At 39.2% G+C, this 18,351-nt stretch overlaps 1 protein-coding gene across 2 annotated transcripts; it reads right to left on the bottom strand.

The window, feature by feature from the left end:
- Nucleotides 1–2,564: 2,564 nt before the first annotated feature.
- Nucleotides 2,565–14,698, bottom strand: MMADHC (metabolism of cobalamin associated D). Of its 2 annotated transcripts, none has more exons than XM_005433193.4 (8): nt 14,458–14,698; nt 14,164–14,213; nt 11,615–11,759; nt 11,149–11,366; nt 8,622–8,727; nt 7,248–7,378; nt 4,371–4,457; nt 2,565–3,246 (listed from the first exon to the last, which is right to left on the bottom strand). In XM_005433193.4, exons 1-8 carry the CDS (start codon nt 14,681–14,683, stop codon nt 3,052–3,054), a joined length of 1,158 nt encoding a protein of 385 aa, XP_005433250.2. In that variant the 5' UTR covers nt 14,684–14,698; the 3' UTR covers nt 2,565–3,051. The 2 variants fall into 2 exon arrangements, with proteins under 2 accessions (XP_005433250.2, XP_027670438.1); XM_027814637.2 differs by lacking the exon at nt 14,458–14,698 and adding an exon at nt 14,302–14,451.
- Nucleotides 14,699–18,351: the final 3,653 nt, after the last annotated feature.

Here is an 18,351-nt window from a genome sequence, read left to right on the forward strand (position 1 = left end):
CCTGGATTCAAATTTGGTTTTGTAACTTCAAATTAAAATCCTGTCACTACTGTCGTTAGCAGCGATACCACCAGCTATCTAGGAGACTATGGTGGTATAGAGCTTTACGACGATAATAGCTCATGCAGGATTATAGTTAAGACAACTCCCATCATTTTTCTCCTCACCTTTACTAGGAATTCTGTGGCAAGTCATTTAGCTCAGTTTTGGCTACTCTTCCTCATATCTTAGGACACCTCAGTGACAAAAATTTCACCTCTAACATTTGTTTAGCCTTCTGACTACTACAAATAACCTCTAGACTTGCATCATTTTAAGCTTATTCTCCATGTATACTAACGTGCTTGCAATTGTAGATAGCACTGCTCTTGTGACACTCAGCATCATCACCTTAAATAAGTGTTTATGGAATTTACTGCAAAAAATAAATCCTGGTATATTTGGTAATGAATTAATAACATCTAGAAATTAAGTTTGTCTGGATTAAGAAAAACAGCATTTCCCACAGCAATAACCTTTGCTAAGGAGGCAGATGTGACCTCAAGTATAATAGTTCTTCTCATGTGTTTCTTTACTTTTCCTTTAGAAAGGACTTCATTTTATAACACTGAAAGTTGTTTTGTTTTTTATTATCAGAAGTACAGTTACACTGTATTCAAGAACTTTTCTTTCATAGTAGCAAGTTAATTAACACACAATATAGCTCTTCTGATGTGAGGGACGTAGAACTAGACCAGCTCTAGCCTCTTTTGAGAGTCAATATACACAAGAAAATTTTATTTAGAGAAATAATTAGGAAATCATACCTCCCCTCAAATTCTGACATGAAACATTAGTATTAGTGCACCCAAGACAAATCTCCCGGTATTTTAAGTGAGATTTCTACTCCGGCTTGAAGCCATTTGAAAAGCCACTGTACAAGCGCTTTACAGGACAAAACTTTAAAGCATGAACTCAAAAACCAAAGTCCCAAGCTTAATTTGACTAGCTGCCTGGCAGCCCATCCTTTCTAAAACATAGAAAGGCACGTACAGCAAAGACATCTGAAGGAAAGATGGCATCAAGAGTCTTTAAGACAGCTAAAATTCTGTGAACCATTCCACAGAATTTTTCTAATATTCATCCAAAGTTCTCCATAAGCGTAGTCTACTGTCCAGTGAGACTCTAACCCTCTTTTATCAAATGAGCTAATCTGTGTTCTGCAAAATAACTGCGTTTTACAAACAGACAGGACACGTTGCAGCTTCTCAAGCTTCCTTAATTCTCTTGATGAGAATGAGAAAAAAAATAAGAATTAAAGACTTTGAAGTAATACAGCTTTCTTGGACAGTAGAGTGGGGGTCAAGAACTTGGGCTCTGGAAATAGAGCACAAGTTCCACAACAAAGTGATAAACAAATCCTGTCTCAACAACCATACGCTTCAACCTGGGAATGTGCACAGGCTAGAGCCAACAGCGATGAAAACGATGGTAGGTGAGCAAGATAACCTCTGAATTGCTGGCTTAACGAGTGAATTTAGAGTAGATGGCACTCACTTTTCCAGTGGAAAGACTTCATCACTTCCACCTCTGTGATCCAGCAAAGTTACGGGTTTGCAGCAATCATTGACAAGGACAGATACAGGTACTTGGTAAAGGATCTGGTTCTAAACCATTAAAGCCTTTGGTGATAACTGGCTTAGACCCCGAGTAGGGAATAGAAGTAGTATACAAACCTAGAACAAGCTTTACATCCATAATTGTTAGTTAATGTTTGAAAAGACATAACAATTAAAATCCCTAGCTATCTCACAGGACACTAAACCTCTCAGATCATCAACTTTTGCAGCCATTATCCGGACAAAAGTTGCACCACCTTTTGATGGAGTCAAGACTGAAGGATTCCCATTGCTGCATGAACCGGCACAGCTACTGCAGTGGTATATTAAGAAATGGCCTCAATAACTGACTGCGATGAGATTAAAATCTAGTTTGTTACTCAGACTCTGCAGTGAGGCAGCTGTTTTGGTATTTCACATGCTTTGCATTTTCTTCACTATTCTTCCTCCAGTAACTTCAATTGACCTGATTGTTTTTATGATACCTGAACAGACTGACTAGTTTACTGAAGCCTTCCTGTTGAAATATCTTTATAATTGCTAATAATTGCAATAATTGATCATAATTGCTCTTTGCGCAGGCATTTCAAAATTCCAGAGACAAGTCTAAATTGCATCCAAGTACAGGAAAACAATGATGGTATCCAAGCACTGCCCTGTTAGCTTTTTCCCCCCACAATGTACTTAATGACCTAGAAAAGTTACAAAAGCATCTTTGAATTACATTTACATATATAAACCAACCAAATATATTCAGCTAACACTGAGAAGAGAATGTCCCAAGCAGTGTGAAGACAAACTTTTGAGATGACTGATACTAGAGCAATTTAAGACTTTTTACTGAGTGCCTGGACATAGCAGTCAAGTGCACACTTCCCTACTGAAGTATTACTTGTAGTTAGAGACCACTGAAAGCTTATCTCATTATTCCCTTTTTAGAACAGCAAATGAGTAATTAGTCCAACATTAACTTCTGAAGGTTTTATTAAGTTCTATATTCTGGGAGAACAATTTTATTACTTATTCCACTTTTTTTGCCACTTATTCATTTCAGCAAATGGCAAAATTACTAGAAACTGCAGTGGCATCAGGATTTTTAATACTAAGAGCACAGATTTGTCAGACATTGAAAGATAAAATGGTTAGGAAGCACGGCTTGTGAGATAATATTAAAAAAGAATAGAGAGATAGCTATGTACGTGTATGTTTGAACTCATTCAAGATGAAGGAAACTCACAGCTTAAAATTAATGTGGCACATAAAGGTATCTGAATGCTGTCAATTAATATTCCAAGTCACGTGTGGTGAACACATACTCAAAGACTAAAATAAATAAGAGGTACTTTATTATCTAAGAAGAGTTTAAAGTGTGGCATTTCCTGACAATGCTTAGAGAGAATCATCAAGTAAAAGAATGCAAAGGTCATAAGAACTTGTGAAACCCTGATGACTGCTATTTTCCACTTAGTTTTCTCATGATAGGGCTGTCAGGTTCAGCATTAGTGAAAATACTTCCTACAACCACATGAGTACCCCAGATGTTATGACGAATAACTTTGCAGCAGCCAAGATCATCAACGGAAAATCCCAAGTGGCGGTAGCGTTCATCTGTTTCAAACAGAGTGTTGTTTGTGTAAGGTCCAAAAAACTAGGTGGAAAAAAAAAAAAAGATAATTTTTTCACATGAGCACTTCCAAGAGCATTTGAAATGTCAGAACTGCCCCTTTTTAAAACAAAACCCAAGTCCAGAAGTACCAGTTACATCTGTTGAAGGAAATTTTATGTGCCGTTTTATTAATGAGATCTACAAAGGAAACTAAGCAAAATACCCCTGGTTATACTGGTACCCCATATTTAAAGATTTTCTTTCACTGACAGAGCACTGAAAGCATACCAGTGTGTTTGAATATCTAATCAATCACACATACAAAAATGAACAGGTTATCACTAAGGATGTTACTACTGAATTGGAGCCCAAAGGCAGAACCCTACTTTCATCAGTCTTTAACTATTCCTTAAATGCATGGAATTTCAGGGAAGCTTTTAAGCACTATACACACCTTCAACTGCCTGTTCACCTAATAAACATCCCCTGTTAAAACTATCTGCTTCTGTTGACACAATAAATCGCTGCCTTTCATAATGTTTTTAAGTAAAAACCCACTAAAGTAAGCTTTGCTGTGATTATGTTTACCTATGATATGGTTTTAACAGTTAGCTTCTATGAAAGCATGAGTGCCTAAATATTTTTGTCTGACCACTTTCTGAATCCTCTCTTGTTTCATAGATGTCTTGGGCAAAAACTGTCAGCTCCTCCAGAGATCTAGTGTAATCCGACAGTGAATGCCACTGCTGTTTAATAGGAACAAGCTATTAATTGTTTCTGTGTAATGAAGATGACAATAGCGTAACAAGACTTTTTAAAACCCTCCATCTACACCAACAGGAGTCAGGACTACCACCGTACCTTGGGAGGGCATAACCAGCCTATTCTGCAGTGACTAAGAGCTTTTGGGCATAATCTTCTGCAGTTATCTAAAGTTCAACTTCATTGCTGAACAACATTCTCCAAAGTGCCGACTGCAATGACAGCTGACAGTACGGGAACTGGCTCAGGGTTACTAACCTATCTTAACTTGTGAAACAAATTATCCTATGAGAACAGCTCTTTGACCATGTGAAAAAGCTGGATTTAACCCATACAGAATATAAATACCACTGCTAGTTAGCACACAGCAGTGTCCCTTGCATATTCCACACAGTGCAACTTACTGCCAGTCCTGAGGATGGATCAATGAAGTCAGCCCAATAGCCTTCAGAACAAATTGCATAGCAAATTTCCTTGGCACCATTAATGAACTTAAAGAAAATAAAGGGAAAGAAGGATATCAAATGAGATTTTTGTTACATATATATACACACATCAGAACACATACAAGATATTCTGAAAATGAACAAGCACAGATTTCTTTTGCCCTCTACTAATGAGAAATTCAGCATGCTTTAAATAGAAAATATTAACAATATTAAATGGATTAGAATTAATGGCATACATTAGACTACTCTGATCATATGAGATTTAAAAGTGTTCCTTGTGTCACTCAGTAATGGATTAACAGCTTGTACAAGGAATAACTTAACTACTTTGATTATTCATGCAGGTTGCAATCATACCTGTTATCCTCTTTAAGAAGTCAACCATTACTTCAGGTATTCTGTGTTATTTCCAGCAGTTTACAGATCTCACCTAAACTCCACAATTTTGACACTAAATGTAGCATTAAATGTATTTATAATGTATATGCAAAAGACAGTTTTGCTGCAAGGTCCTACCTCAGCCAATACTACAGTATTACATAGTTCTTCCTGCACTACAAATGTTTAACTGCAAATTATTTTAAAGAACAATTTAGTTTTGCGTCATGATAGCAAATAGTTCCATAAACATTTGTACTTTTAAACTAATTCTCTTGTTGTAATTTGCTGGTGGTCAGAATGAATAATGATTTCAAACTCTCCCACTATTTGAGAGTTTGGGTCATGTTTCAGATACACTGAGGGCAACAAGCTGATGTTCCTGAGAACAGTATTTTCAATTAAGCAACAGGCAAAGAAGTTCCCTGTTCTGTAACATGTCATCAAAAACCTCTGCTCTTTTAAGAGACGGCTGAAATAATATTTTTTTTTGTAGCAAACTTTTCACATCTGCTAATTTGATGAATTAAGCTTTTTCTTTTTTTTTTTTTTTTTTTGATCTTTGGTGTTGTGTTGCAGTTATGCTTTTGTCAGATACAGAACAGAATTCAACCAGGCAGATTTAAAACTGTACTTCTGTATTCTGACATCAAAACACAGGGCACAAAATAACTACACAACCTACAGGCTACACAGCACATTTTTTCCAGACAAATCAGCAACAGCAGACCTCAAGTTATGTGCTTTTAATCACCTAGACCAGCAGTTTTCAACGCCTGTTATGAGGGCCAGCAGGGGCCCATAGAAAACTTCTGAAGAAACCTGCAAAGGTGGGCAAGAAAAAGCAACCACAAAAGTCGAGATTTGTTATGGTTCTAAAAACCTTCTGTGCACTCAGAAAAACACATCTACGTGCAAAATCTAAACAGATGAATACAGTGAGCTAGAGTAAAGCACAGGTAGAATTCACATAGCTTCCTCAAAATGTGAAAGGAATTTCCTAATGTCATAAAAAAAAACATTTCTAACCTCAGAATAATTATACTTTATTCGCTGACAGTTATACAAATGGGATTGTTCTCTATAATTAGTGCCGTCAGCAGCTCAAGGTTCTAAATTTATAGAAATATTATAGTTACTAAGCTTCAGTCCCTTGATGGTCCAAAATAAGGGAAATTTATCATTTACAGTAATCTGTTCTGTATTTTGAGGTTTGACAACTCTTACGATTAACTGTTTCAACTATCAAATTAAGTCACCAATAGAAGTCATCTGAAGACAGTACTTTGGGCATTAGATTTCTGATACAGTACACATTTTGATCCAGTGTTGTAACAACCCTGTATCACTCAGAGTGAGGTTAACAAACACTTGAGATTTACTACTGTAAACACATTTGGTTGTACAAAACCCTCACTACTTTAGCACAAGCTTCTCACATTAAATTAGTATTTTTAAGGTTACTTCTAACCATCTATGAAGCAAACAAACAGACCATTTTCTTGTGAATTTGCTGTTAGTAACCTTTAGGCTGGGAGGTTACATCCAACATCCTAACACCCCTGCAATGACTATATTAGACTTGACAGGGAGGTGCACAAGGAAGAAAGATGCCAATTAACATATAATTAGACCAGATTACAATGCCAAAGACCAACAGACCATAAATAATTCAAAGAGAAGAACACACTAAAATGAAGGGAATTCTAATTTGTGTGTAATCTTTATGCTGATCCTTCAGACTGCTTCTTCCTTTTCTGTGGTAACCCTTACACTGCTTTATAGAAGCCACATTTGCAATTTACAGGATTGAAAAGGACATTACCAGACTATTTTCAAACATGAATATGACCTTCACCATTCAGATGAAAATCCTACAGGACAATTTTTACCAGTTTGAGAAAAATTGTAACAAATACTATAGAGAAACTTTGTATTTTGAGATGCTAAGAAAAGACTGCCAGCAGTGGTGAATGACGACACCTGCTGGAGTACACACAAAAAACACCCTTACGAAGAATGTGGAACAAAACGACTCGGAGACCTCTAGTGGCAACAGAACAAGACCACAAATTTCATGAGAATAGTTAAGATTAAATAAACATAACCGATACACAGGCTGAAAGCATTAACAGTATCCACTATCAGAATGGAAAAAGAAAAAAGGACAACAATCAGCTATCTTTACTAATTTACTGTAGCGTTTTACAACATTAAAGCATACTTTTGACTCACCTAACTATAAACAAAGTAATAGTTCTAAGAGACATTTTATGTAGAGTACTCAAAAAGCTACAAAACTGGGAAAAAGTTACCTCCATTTTATCAGTAAAAGAACATAGGATTGGTTCACAAATGTTCTACCAAAGACAGAAATGGACTGAAATACACACATAGTGCACAAAAGATACATCTACAAACAAAAATACGCTGATGGTAGTGTCAGCTACTTACGTTTTCTAACAGCATTTCTCTCTCATCCTCCACTTCTTGACTCCATACGGTCATATCATTTTTAGTCTTCTGGGTGACAGTTAATACCGTTAAACGGTTGGCATTCACTTCTGGAAACAGTGACTCAAAGTCTAAAAAAGTGAAGCCAGCACGTTATGGCTTCCTCTTACATTTTAGTTACATTTTTTTCAGTTTTATTGACCCTACATGAAAGGCTTCCTTCCATTTAAATCCAAGATATGCATGTGTTTTTTCATGTCAGATCCAGCAATCAGCACACTGGTTTGCAATGCTGACGTTGCTTTTGTGGGAACTAACATACCTTGGTAAGGTCCTGTTAAGAGCAATTTAGGGAGTCTGCTATTTCAAGACCTTCTATTTAATGGTAAGATAGAAGCCCCACTAATCTGCACATATCAAAATGTGCAAACAAGTGTCTTTAAAAAGATGTAAAACCAAGTATAATAATATTTAAGTATTTTGAACTGAACACCACCACGATTCTCCACACACACTGGCTAAGTCACATCACAGTGTACACCAATTTTTACATTATTTTTTTCAGTAGAAATGTCTCCGACCTACTTCCTAGGACATGATAGCAGACTCAATACCAGTAGTATATTGCTGGCATGAGTTGTGACAGTTCTTCCTCTAGAGGAGAAAAGGTCCAAGCACATCATGTTTCCCTCTCTACATCAGCTGTTGTACTACAAACAGGAATACATGTGAAGCACCAAAGTCATGACTGGGCTTCAAAGAGCCTTGTTTTCAGTGTGCAAGGAAGAAAGCACTCGCCACCAGAATTAGAAGTCCAAAGGTTCATTCTTTCTTAGTTTCTGAAAAGTCTGCCCTCTTCAGCATCTAGATCAAGATTTCAGCTTCTTTTCTCTTTCAGTACATCGCTTTTTACATTAGAAGGTTTAACTCCAATTTAATTTCAATCATTTCCTTCTTGAACAAAGTAAAGAAAGATACAAACCCAATGCTTTCAGAAGTTTCATAATTTCAGAATTCACTATTCTACTAAGAAACGGTGCCAAAAGATCTGATTTTGTCAAAACCTGGGTTTTGGATAGTGAAGTAGCTCCAGAATCTACGTGACACTAAGCAAGCAGCTGAAAATTACTCCCTACCCCAGCTGATCTTGAATTTAAATGGCACAGAATTTTAAATGAAATACCAAGTATTGTCAACAGCTAAGCTTCAGTTTTCGTTTCAGAGTATGTATTTTTCTTTTTTAAAATACTAACTCTGGATTACCCTTTTCTACTACACATTCTGTGGCATCAATTACCTCATTGTATTTACTTGCATATTGTTGTATTTTAAAAAGTTACATTTTCTTAGCTGTCAATAAAAGTGAAAATATACCTTTTCGTAACAGTTCAGGACAAGCTTGTACTGCACATTCTACCTTTGCATTTTCAAAGTAAGTTTCAGCATTATTTATTTGCTGTTTCTGTGGAACATCAGCACCCTGAGGAAAAAAAAATAATGAAAACTAACTTTCTCATTCATTGATACATACAAGGAGTAACTGTGTATACCAGACTGTTTTTGTGACTAAATATCCACTGATACACCCAAGCACTTTCACAGAATTTGCAACAAGAGTTAAAAGGTTTTCAAATATTTAAGTGGAAGAGATGTAAGTATTACCTATTACTTAAACCTACATAAATTTTAAAATTTATATTTTGCTGTACTCTTAATTATCTCAAAGCCTTAACCAATGCAGAAATTTTTGAAAAACTTTCTTCTGAAACAATGGCCTTAAGTATTCAATACAACAGCAATGGACAGATTTCAGACATATGCACATTACCTGAGACAGAACAAAATTTTTTTCGAAGTTACACAACAGTTCTAGAGCTCTGAACTATGGGTATTTTCAGCTTTGGCTGTTGTAGCTTGAAAAGCAGAACAGTTTTCCAGTAATATCTTCTTTATTCTTTACAGTTTTTTAGTTCTACAGTTTCAAAAAACACCAAAACAAAACAGGAACAGATTCTTGCAGATATGTTACAAATGGAGTACCTGTAAGTTAGCTATAGAACATTTAAGCTTGTAATGCCCTTAAGAAGGTAGTGACAACAGCTGCCTCCTTTGGGATAGCAACTATTAGTAATAGGCACAAAATGCCTTAATACATTTTTTCTAGCTCTAATTATGTTGCAATTCACAAGGAATTTCGTAAGTCTAAGACTGGTATTACAATGTTGAATAATACATTAAGTTCTACCTAACACCTGTTTGTATCTGGAAGTTCTCCCCAGAGAAAACTGCGTGGCCAGCATTTTCGTTCTAAAGTTAACAATCAAGAACAGGAAAAAAAGCCATCAGAAAACACAACAACAGACCAAAAACCAGACATTAACTGCAGTTATTCAATACATGTTTCCAAACGTACCTTGCATTACAATCACAAAAGTCACTGGGACAGATCCAAGCCCGACACACCATGCTGTTATGCTGGTAAACCCCTTCTTCCTAACCGTAGGATGCTTCTCTTACCAAGAATGGTAGTTCACTGTGATTGCTTGTCTACTACTCCCATTCCATCTGGCTAAACACCACTTACATAGTCCATACACCTAGCAGGCATGCTATCATCAAGAGACTACCACCATTATCCAAAGATCAGCACCACTTTCTGATACTGACAGGCTGGCAGGCCCATTTACTCTGCTCAGTTAAATGTAGTAAGGAAATCTCAGGTACACAGAGGTCAGAGCAGTTTGCCATTTCTCTGGTTCAAGGACTGGTGCATGAGCTTAGCAGAACTAAGCTTTTCTCCTTGCTGCAGCAACCTACAGGAGGTTCCTGTATTCAGCTGATCCTATCATTCAAATTTGGGTCCTCTCCTTAACTGAGTAATTCAGCCTTTTCATTAGCTGAGTGCTGTTCAAGGATTCCTAAAAACCACTGGTATGAAGAGTCAGCTCCACTTGACCGCTTGCTGAATACCAGATGCAATACCAGACAGCAACAGCTGCACCGGGCATTTCATTATACAAGTAATCTTGCTAGAAAGCAGACCTGCATTCAGTGCACCTGGTTTGCACCGAATAAACTAACCAGAATTTCCTGTTGGGCTTTTTACAGAAAGGATGACCCACACAAGCTGAAAACAGAATCTGGGGGGTTCACCAGCAGCTTATGTTTTCTGAACACTCTGGAATACAACGCTGCATTCATAAAAAACACTATACATTGTTTTTTCAATGGAGATTTGCTAGTTGACTTCCAGTGTTTCTGAGCATGTCACAGACTAGGAGAGCCTGGAAAGCTGAGTCAGCAGCTAGCAGCACTAAACATTTGTTGGAACGGTGTGATCACACTAGCAATTAGCAAGCTGCTTGTTGTTAGTAACGCATTTGACTTAATGCAAGCTCTGCCATTGCCAAAATGCAGTCTCATTGGGAGACCTGAGGTAAAGTTAAGTTGATCTGCTTCTCTGTGTGAATTTAATGGTTATCAGAACTAAACAGGCAGATCTAAACACTGTCCAAACTGTCTAAGTCCAGATCCACTAAATGAAATACTAAGAAACGACAGGAGGTTTTGAAACTGAAGTTTTCTTTTCCCATCTACATATAATCAAAGTCACTACCAAAATGCTATTTCACTAAGCACTGTGTAGACATACAGTTAAAAAAAAAAAAAAATCAAACAAAAAGCCCCCAAACAAAAAACCAAACACATCCTGAAATATTTCTCTCTCCTAAAAGAAAAAACTTCAGCTAGGTTCTGCACTGTCTCTCACTTACCCTGGCTGAAGTTCACCTTTCAAAACCATCTAGAAAATCAACAGTATCTTCTTGCAGGAGGAAGAAAGATTAGTTATGTCTCTCTTAGACAGGAAATACCAGCTTCACATAGAAGAACCTGTTCTTACCTGAAATTCGTTTATGTATTGTGCCATTACAAATTCATGCCTTTCACTTGCTGAAGGCTCTGCTAATATATCAGGCAGACTTTTTGAAACTTGGCTTTTCTTCTGAGAAGCGGTTCCATTTAGGTGACAGTCAAAACCAATATTACCAGGCAGCTGAAATCTCTGGTCCTGAGGACCAAATGGACCCATTACCTCATCTGGCCATACAGTTCTTGGACCTGTAAAAGTCAAGGCCTTGCTTTAGTCATCACATCTAAAATGAAATGAAAAAAAAAAAAAAGGAAGGAAAAAGCCCTCTCCCATTTAAACACCTGTATTTGAACACTATCGTATATAACCAAAGAAACCACAATGCCCAAGTCAGGGCCCTGACATAAAAAGCACACTTCAGAATTCCCAAATTTATATGGGGTGCAAAGTTCTGATAGCACACGAATTCAAAGAAAATTAATTTGCTTTTTCTTACATAAATCAGGAGGTGTAGCAGCAACATGAGGCTCATCTGAGCCAGAGGAACCTGCTGTAGAAAAAGCCTTGGGATTTACAACTCTTTTGACTAAGGAATAAAACCCTGGTAGGTAGGTGACCAATCTTGCTCTGTTACAGAGCACCTGAGAAGACAAAAACAAAATTAGTATTACATACTGCTAACAAAAACACTAATTTAAGTAAAACTTTGTGAGTTACAAAATAAATCCTCACTTGATAATTAATTTACAATTTTAATTATGATCAATTGTGTTTCTATAAAATCAAATTTTTAAGTATTTTATTATTACTTTGTATTTTACTAGTACTAGTATTCTAAGTAAAGGAAAAGCCTCCTCATGTGAGGAAAAAACCCCAAACAGTTTAAATAGCACCACTGAAATCCCACAGCCTAAACAAAGTTATGGACAGGGATTGTTTCCATGATTATTTCCATGTATGTCATTGTTTCCACAATTGTCACAATTCAATCACGGGACTCATTATCAGGAATACCTAGAAATATCGTTATTAACTAAACACTGATATCCAACACATTTGGATATCACTCCAGATACATCTTGTGACTCTCCTCTAGAAGCACACATACAGGTGTGCTTACACATATTTTGTCACTAGCAAAGGCCACTATCAACAGCTCTGAACTACAGGGAAATAAGCATATCAAGACAGGCAGGTATGGTAATTTCAGCTTCTTTCTTTTGCTCTCTAAATCCATAAACATTTAACATGTGCAAAACTTTAGTGCAGTGTTATTTATATTTGCAAACTCCCTGCATTCACATATTTATAAACAAATGTTACTGCAAACAGATAGTTTCATGGGCGAAACGCCAATAAGCCTCTATGAATTCTGTGGTCTTGGAACACATCAGAAAAATCTGCTTCCCACCACAGAACTGTACTGTCAATGTAACTTTGAATTGCTGAAGATGATTCTATCAGAAGCTGATTCAGCCACATAGCAAATGATGCAATGCTATCTCCCTGAGCATGCAAATGGTCTCAGCAACAGGGCTCCAAAGAGTAATCCTTACTATGAGGATTAACTCTGAGAGCCCAAGACAGTATCTTAAGTAGTAATATGAGCAACTGTTGCTAGAGCTTTTCTGTTGGTTTTGTGTTTTGGTTTTTTTTAAAGAAGAAATACCCAGGTGATGTGATTACACTGAAAAGTCTGATAATTTTTTTTTGTACTTTAAAAATAGATGATGATTTTCATGATGCATTTACATACATTTAACAAAAATAACCAATCATACACTTAAAAACAAGAATTACAGGTGCAATTTAAAAAAAATGTACGAATTTAACACAAAACTACTAATACTTTTGACTACAGTTGCATAAAAGCATGCATTACTGGAAATATAAACCCCACCTACTACACCATGTGTGCTTTTGTAAAATTTTATTTTCCAGGTAAGGAAAAGAAATTATCTCAAGAAACTGACATAAAGGAATTTTCCTTAACTGCTGTATTCTCGATTCTATAACTGTTTACACATTTACTACTAAACACATATCTAACAAAGTTACTTAAAAAAAAGTGAATAAATGGTATTATTTAACACAAGAACTTTATCTAAAGTATCAAGACCTAAGCCAATAAGCATCAGTTTCCTGTATAACATCTCTGTGTAAACATACGATGTCTAGTAAGTTCTACCATCACCATGAAGACTCAAATGCATAAAAGCATATTTGATTTTCTGTTTTAAATCAAGTATACACAGTTAAGGCCTTAAGCTGTTTAGTTCTAAAGCAGCACTGGGTTTAAAAGGTTACTTTAACAACAAAAGTCTGCTAATTTCACTTAAATGTTTTTTCCTCCATTATGTAAAAGCACTACTGAAACTAATTTTTGCATAATGATTACACTACAGATAAAACAGATGTAAACAATTACAGCTGACACATAATTACAAAAGAGCACCTTCCCTTATAATCAGACTCACTTAACAGGGAGATGTTAGCATTAATTACAGATATGTTGACTGAGCTCACTTATGCAAATATTTACATACCTTGCATCACACAATTGAAAAAAACACTGCTGAAATCAATAAATTATTCATGTCTCCGCTGCAAGACTACATCAATAAAGGGTGTTTTATTCTTCAGTCTGAAGGCAGCCTAGTGAACCTAAGTACTTCATCTTAACTCATGACATTTGAAACAGAACAAAACACATCGTACCCAAGCATCAATTCAATTACTCCCATGTTAGCCACAGAAACTGGCTTCCAAAACTTAGAGGGAAGGATGACGATCGCACTGCCTTATAATGCAACAGTACCTTGGTATAACTCTTAATTTTGAACAAGAACTCCCCCATAAGCACGATGATTTAAAGGGGAAATAAAAGGCAAGGGGCTGGGGCGGCACGGAGAAGTCCCTTCCTCCCAAGGCGCCGGTTTGCCTCCTCCCCGGGACGAGACCCGGCGGGTGTACGGGTGCGACCGCGGGCCGAGAAGGGCCCACCGCGGTGTTACCGCCCGGGAGACGGGGACCCGCCGTACTCACATTGGCCATGGCAGACTGCAGGCTCCCTCTCGCCGACAGGCCCGGCGCCCCTGCAAGAGAAGCGAATGCGCTGGTCTCCCAGGCAGTGCCCGGGCAGGCCTAGCCCCGGCCGGACCGAGGCTCCTGCCCACCCCTCACCCCGCACCGGCCGGGCCGCCACCCCTCTCCGCTTCCCGACAACGGTCCCACAGGGCCCAGCGGCGCTGCCCACTCCGGTGCAGGCCCGGCCGAAGCTGGCAGCGGCAGGTAACGGCAGGGGGGAGACGCTGAGCACGGCGGGGCCGCCCCTCTCACCTCTTCCTGCAAAATGGCGCCGGCCCCCGCCGCACCCGCGCGACGGGCGTCCGCCCCGCCTATCCCCAGGCCGAGCGAGACGATCAACCGACACATGGATTAGCGCGCCCAGTGAGCAGCCAGGGCTAGGCGGGATAAGTCGATCTGGCGGTCGATTGCTTGGGGCCGAGGCCGGGGCCAGGGGGAAGCCGGGGCCGGCAGCCGGCGTGTGGCGGCCCGGCCGCATCCTTAGGGCGGGCGGCCGCGGCCGAAGCTGGGGTTTGTCCTGGTGCTGGTGCGGCGATAGGGCGCCCCTGGGTGCCCCTGCGGGGCTCGGCACAGCCGTGGTGTCAGCACCGGCTGGCCGGTCACCGGCCGTGCAGTTCCCGTTGGGTGCACCAGGAGGCAGTCACGTAACGTAGCCCAGGCTGGCGTTACAGGCCCCCGCCTCCCCGACTGGGGCGGCCTGGGGCCGGGGAATGGGGTGGAGTCGAAAATTAATGAAAAGGGGGGGTGGTTATTAAAGAAAATGCGGGGAGAGCTTCTCAGCTGCCGCAGGGTCGGATTCCTGGGAATTCAGGGGAGCATAAATGCCACTTCTGCTAACCACAGTGGGCCTTCCAAGGCCTCAGATAACTTTTTCTCAAATAACTGTTTTACAACATAAGAATAAATCCTTTTCCCAACGAACCAAAGGCTGGGTTGTTTTCTTCTTTCTCCACTTCGTTGTGAAAAGCTTTGGGTTTTCCACCTTTTCTCCTTAGTGTCTCAATTTACTGGGATCTGGCGGAGCTTTGCTTGCAAAGCCAGCTTTTATTGAAAATAAACTTTGCCATTGTGAGCTAGCTTGAAGGAATTCGATGGGCAGAGCTCTGAAATCTCTGGTAATTTCTGGTAATTTCTGTACTTGCTGCTACATGAAGTTAATTAACTGCAGAAGTTATTAATGCGAATGCCTATGTACCCATTGAAAGCATTCTCCTTTGTGTGGCGACGAGCAGCCGGGCGGTGGGAGTTGGCTGGAATCCCCACGCAGGAGGAATCTCCAGAGCTCCACAGCAAGGAGAAGGGCTCGTGGTCTTACTCTGCTCTACTCACCATCTGCAGTTAAAGGTGCTCCGAGCTGTGTCTGTGGGCAAGTCTTTGTTGCTGCAACAGAAAGAGGCTATACAAAGATAGCTTATGGTTGGTATTGAGCCCTACTGACCCTGGGATCTACTGAATAGATAGATCGCTCCCCACAGAATGTATGTTGAATATACACACAGAGTCAGTGAGGCTTAGCTAGAGTCCAAAGACATGTCCCTGCGCATGTGTAGAGTTCCTGCACATGCTCCCTCTTTGTCTGCAGGATTATACTGGTTTTCTAGTATATAACTTGCCATCCTCTTTTGTTTTTTAATGTCAGCTGGAACATGACATGTTTGTCCCCCTCTGGCCTGAAGTGTACTTCTAGGATGCATCATCTTAGCTCCTTCCTTTTCATCTTTGTATTTGCCTTTTTCCTCATCCACTTCAAACACTTTAGCTGTCATGCCATATTTACCAAATCCATGACTTCTCATATGCTACATCTTTCTAGCTTTTCTAACAAAGCTATCTTTTATCAGTTTTCTAATTCTGAGTCCGGACTAGCCTTCCACAGGCACTGTACTGAACAACCTTGTCATCTTTGTCTTCAAGTTCAGCCTTTTTTGTTTGCCTAGTACTGGTGATCACCCTCTGTATCTTGCCTTCTCATAGATCTTGGCAGCAGTGGAAAGGGGAAGGGAGAGAGCTTTGTAGCTAGCTTGACTCGGTATTGTTTTCAGGTAGCTTTTTTGTTGTTTTTTTCAGTATTGTGGTTGTGAGTTCTTTGAGACAAAAACATCCCTACTTGCATGTGTGGAAGGTGCTGTGCATACTAATGCAACTATTTAAATGCTGAAATAAAAATATCAGGGAAGAGGTGTCCAAACCCAAATCTTCTTAAAGCTAGTATAAGAGAGCTGTATTGCTGTTTGCTTCTGCAGTAGAGGGAAAATACACACGAGCCATGCTGGAATACTAGGATTAAGACTCATTTTTCACCATTTCTTTCCTGTCTGTGCAAAGCAGCAATGCTGGTTAAGGAAAGGGAACTTTAAACTGTTGCCTTCAAAAGAAAAGATTCGACATTCAGGATCCCTCTGTGTATGTGCACACGGCCTTTAATTCACTTTGGTTATAAACCAGATGTTTCTGGACAATCTTTTTTGTTTTGCTGCTGGGTTATTGGTGTAAGCCAGTTCTAAAGGTTTCAATACATAATAGCTAAAAATCAGAGCAAGAATTTTTTTTTGTTGTTCATACAATGTTCTTGCTGTATTTAATAAAATTTCTGCTTTATTAGGATCAAGACGAAATCCTTATATTCAATTCTAAACAATATGATATACTAGATAACTATAATGTTGCAATTTTTCAGATTTTTTCATGGGAACATTTGCTCACTTTTGCATGCTACTGAACTATTTTATTAATTCAATGTTAGCACACTTAATTCTCATTTGCTTTTAAATTAAATATTCATGTCAAATCTCTGAACTTCAGCAAAAAATGGCTGGAGAAATTCAGCTTTAACTCTTCAAAGAATGTAATTTATTTCCTTTAATAGGAAAGCACTCTGGATTACATTCAGCCTGTATTGACTTGTCCTTAGGCAATCCCAATTTATCTTCTCTCCAGGGTTAGCACTTCAAGATACTCAAATCAATCAATGAGTTATCATCCCCTGAAGTTTGTGGCCTGAATTCATAAAGATTAATTTCAATAAAGTTTCTACCTCTATTCAAAGGAGACTGCAAAATCAAACGATCCAATTACAGATTTATCAAATATTAATAATGAAAATCTTCCAGATCTTTCTGATGCCAACATTCTTCTCCCCTGGTGTCAGGAAAGTAATTAGCAGCTGGCTTTGATTAAATTCTTCCCTCAGAGATTACTTTTCTCAGTTTGGGGGAGAGGAAGGAATGCACACAAGACAATACCTAACTCCTTGTTTTAAAGCCTTTTCTAAAAAATACACATAGGGTCAGTTAACTGGACACATCTTTCCACAAAGATGGAAGAAACTCAGTCTCTGTCCAGGAACCTGGAGCAATTGTAATGGTGACACCTGAAGTGCACGACTGGCATATCCTGGTGTGTTACTGAGATGGGTTTTTTTTTCCTTATCAGTTTGTTTTGGGTTTTGGGTTTGGTGGGGTTTTTTGGTGACAGTGGCTTCCTCTTGGAAGTTTGAATAGGGTGCAGCACAGGCAAGAGTCTGAGTAGCTGCAGCAACATCAGAGCAAGAGGGATGCAAAATGGAACTTTCCCAGTCACTCTCTGCCTGCAAACTAAACTCCAAGCCCTAGCTGGTGTTCTACTTCACCATCCCCAGACATGCTGGATTTCTTGGTCTGAAAGCAAAGGAGCCAGGTGCCTCTGAGAAGCTGTTTTGGTACCTAAGACAAGCAAAGGGTGAATTTTCAGCCCTTCCTGTTCTGGTCTTCCACATGCCCAGAGAAGCTGTGGAAACTCCATCCCCACAGGTCTTCAAAACTCATTGGGATGAGGTCCTGAATTGGACTGCAGAGTTCAGAGATCCAGCATGGAAATGTGGTTTTTCCTGTGATCAAGTGCTTCCACGTTCATGAAAGTCAGAGGGCTCTTCTCACACAGACATCACATGCTCCTGGACAGTTCAGTGTTTGTCAGCCAGCACCTGCACTGGTACAGATATATGTGTTGTCTTCAGTATCTTCTCAGCTCCGTGGCACGTCTGTTGTAACCCATTTCTTTGGTTTATGAGTGATGGACCTGTCCTGTTCAGTACCAGGGAAGTTTGTCTTTCTGTAAAGAACCATGTACTGTTCCTGAAGCACGTACACTGCTGAATAAAGCCCAGCC

The sequence above is a fragment of the Falco cherrug genome, chromosome 8 (genome assembly GCF_023634085.1).
Source record: "Falco cherrug isolate bFalChe1 chromosome 8, bFalChe1.pri, whole genome shotgun sequence".
In the NCBI taxonomy this organism is placed as follows: Eukaryota; Metazoa; Chordata; class Aves; order Falconiformes; family Falconidae; genus Falco; species Falco cherrug.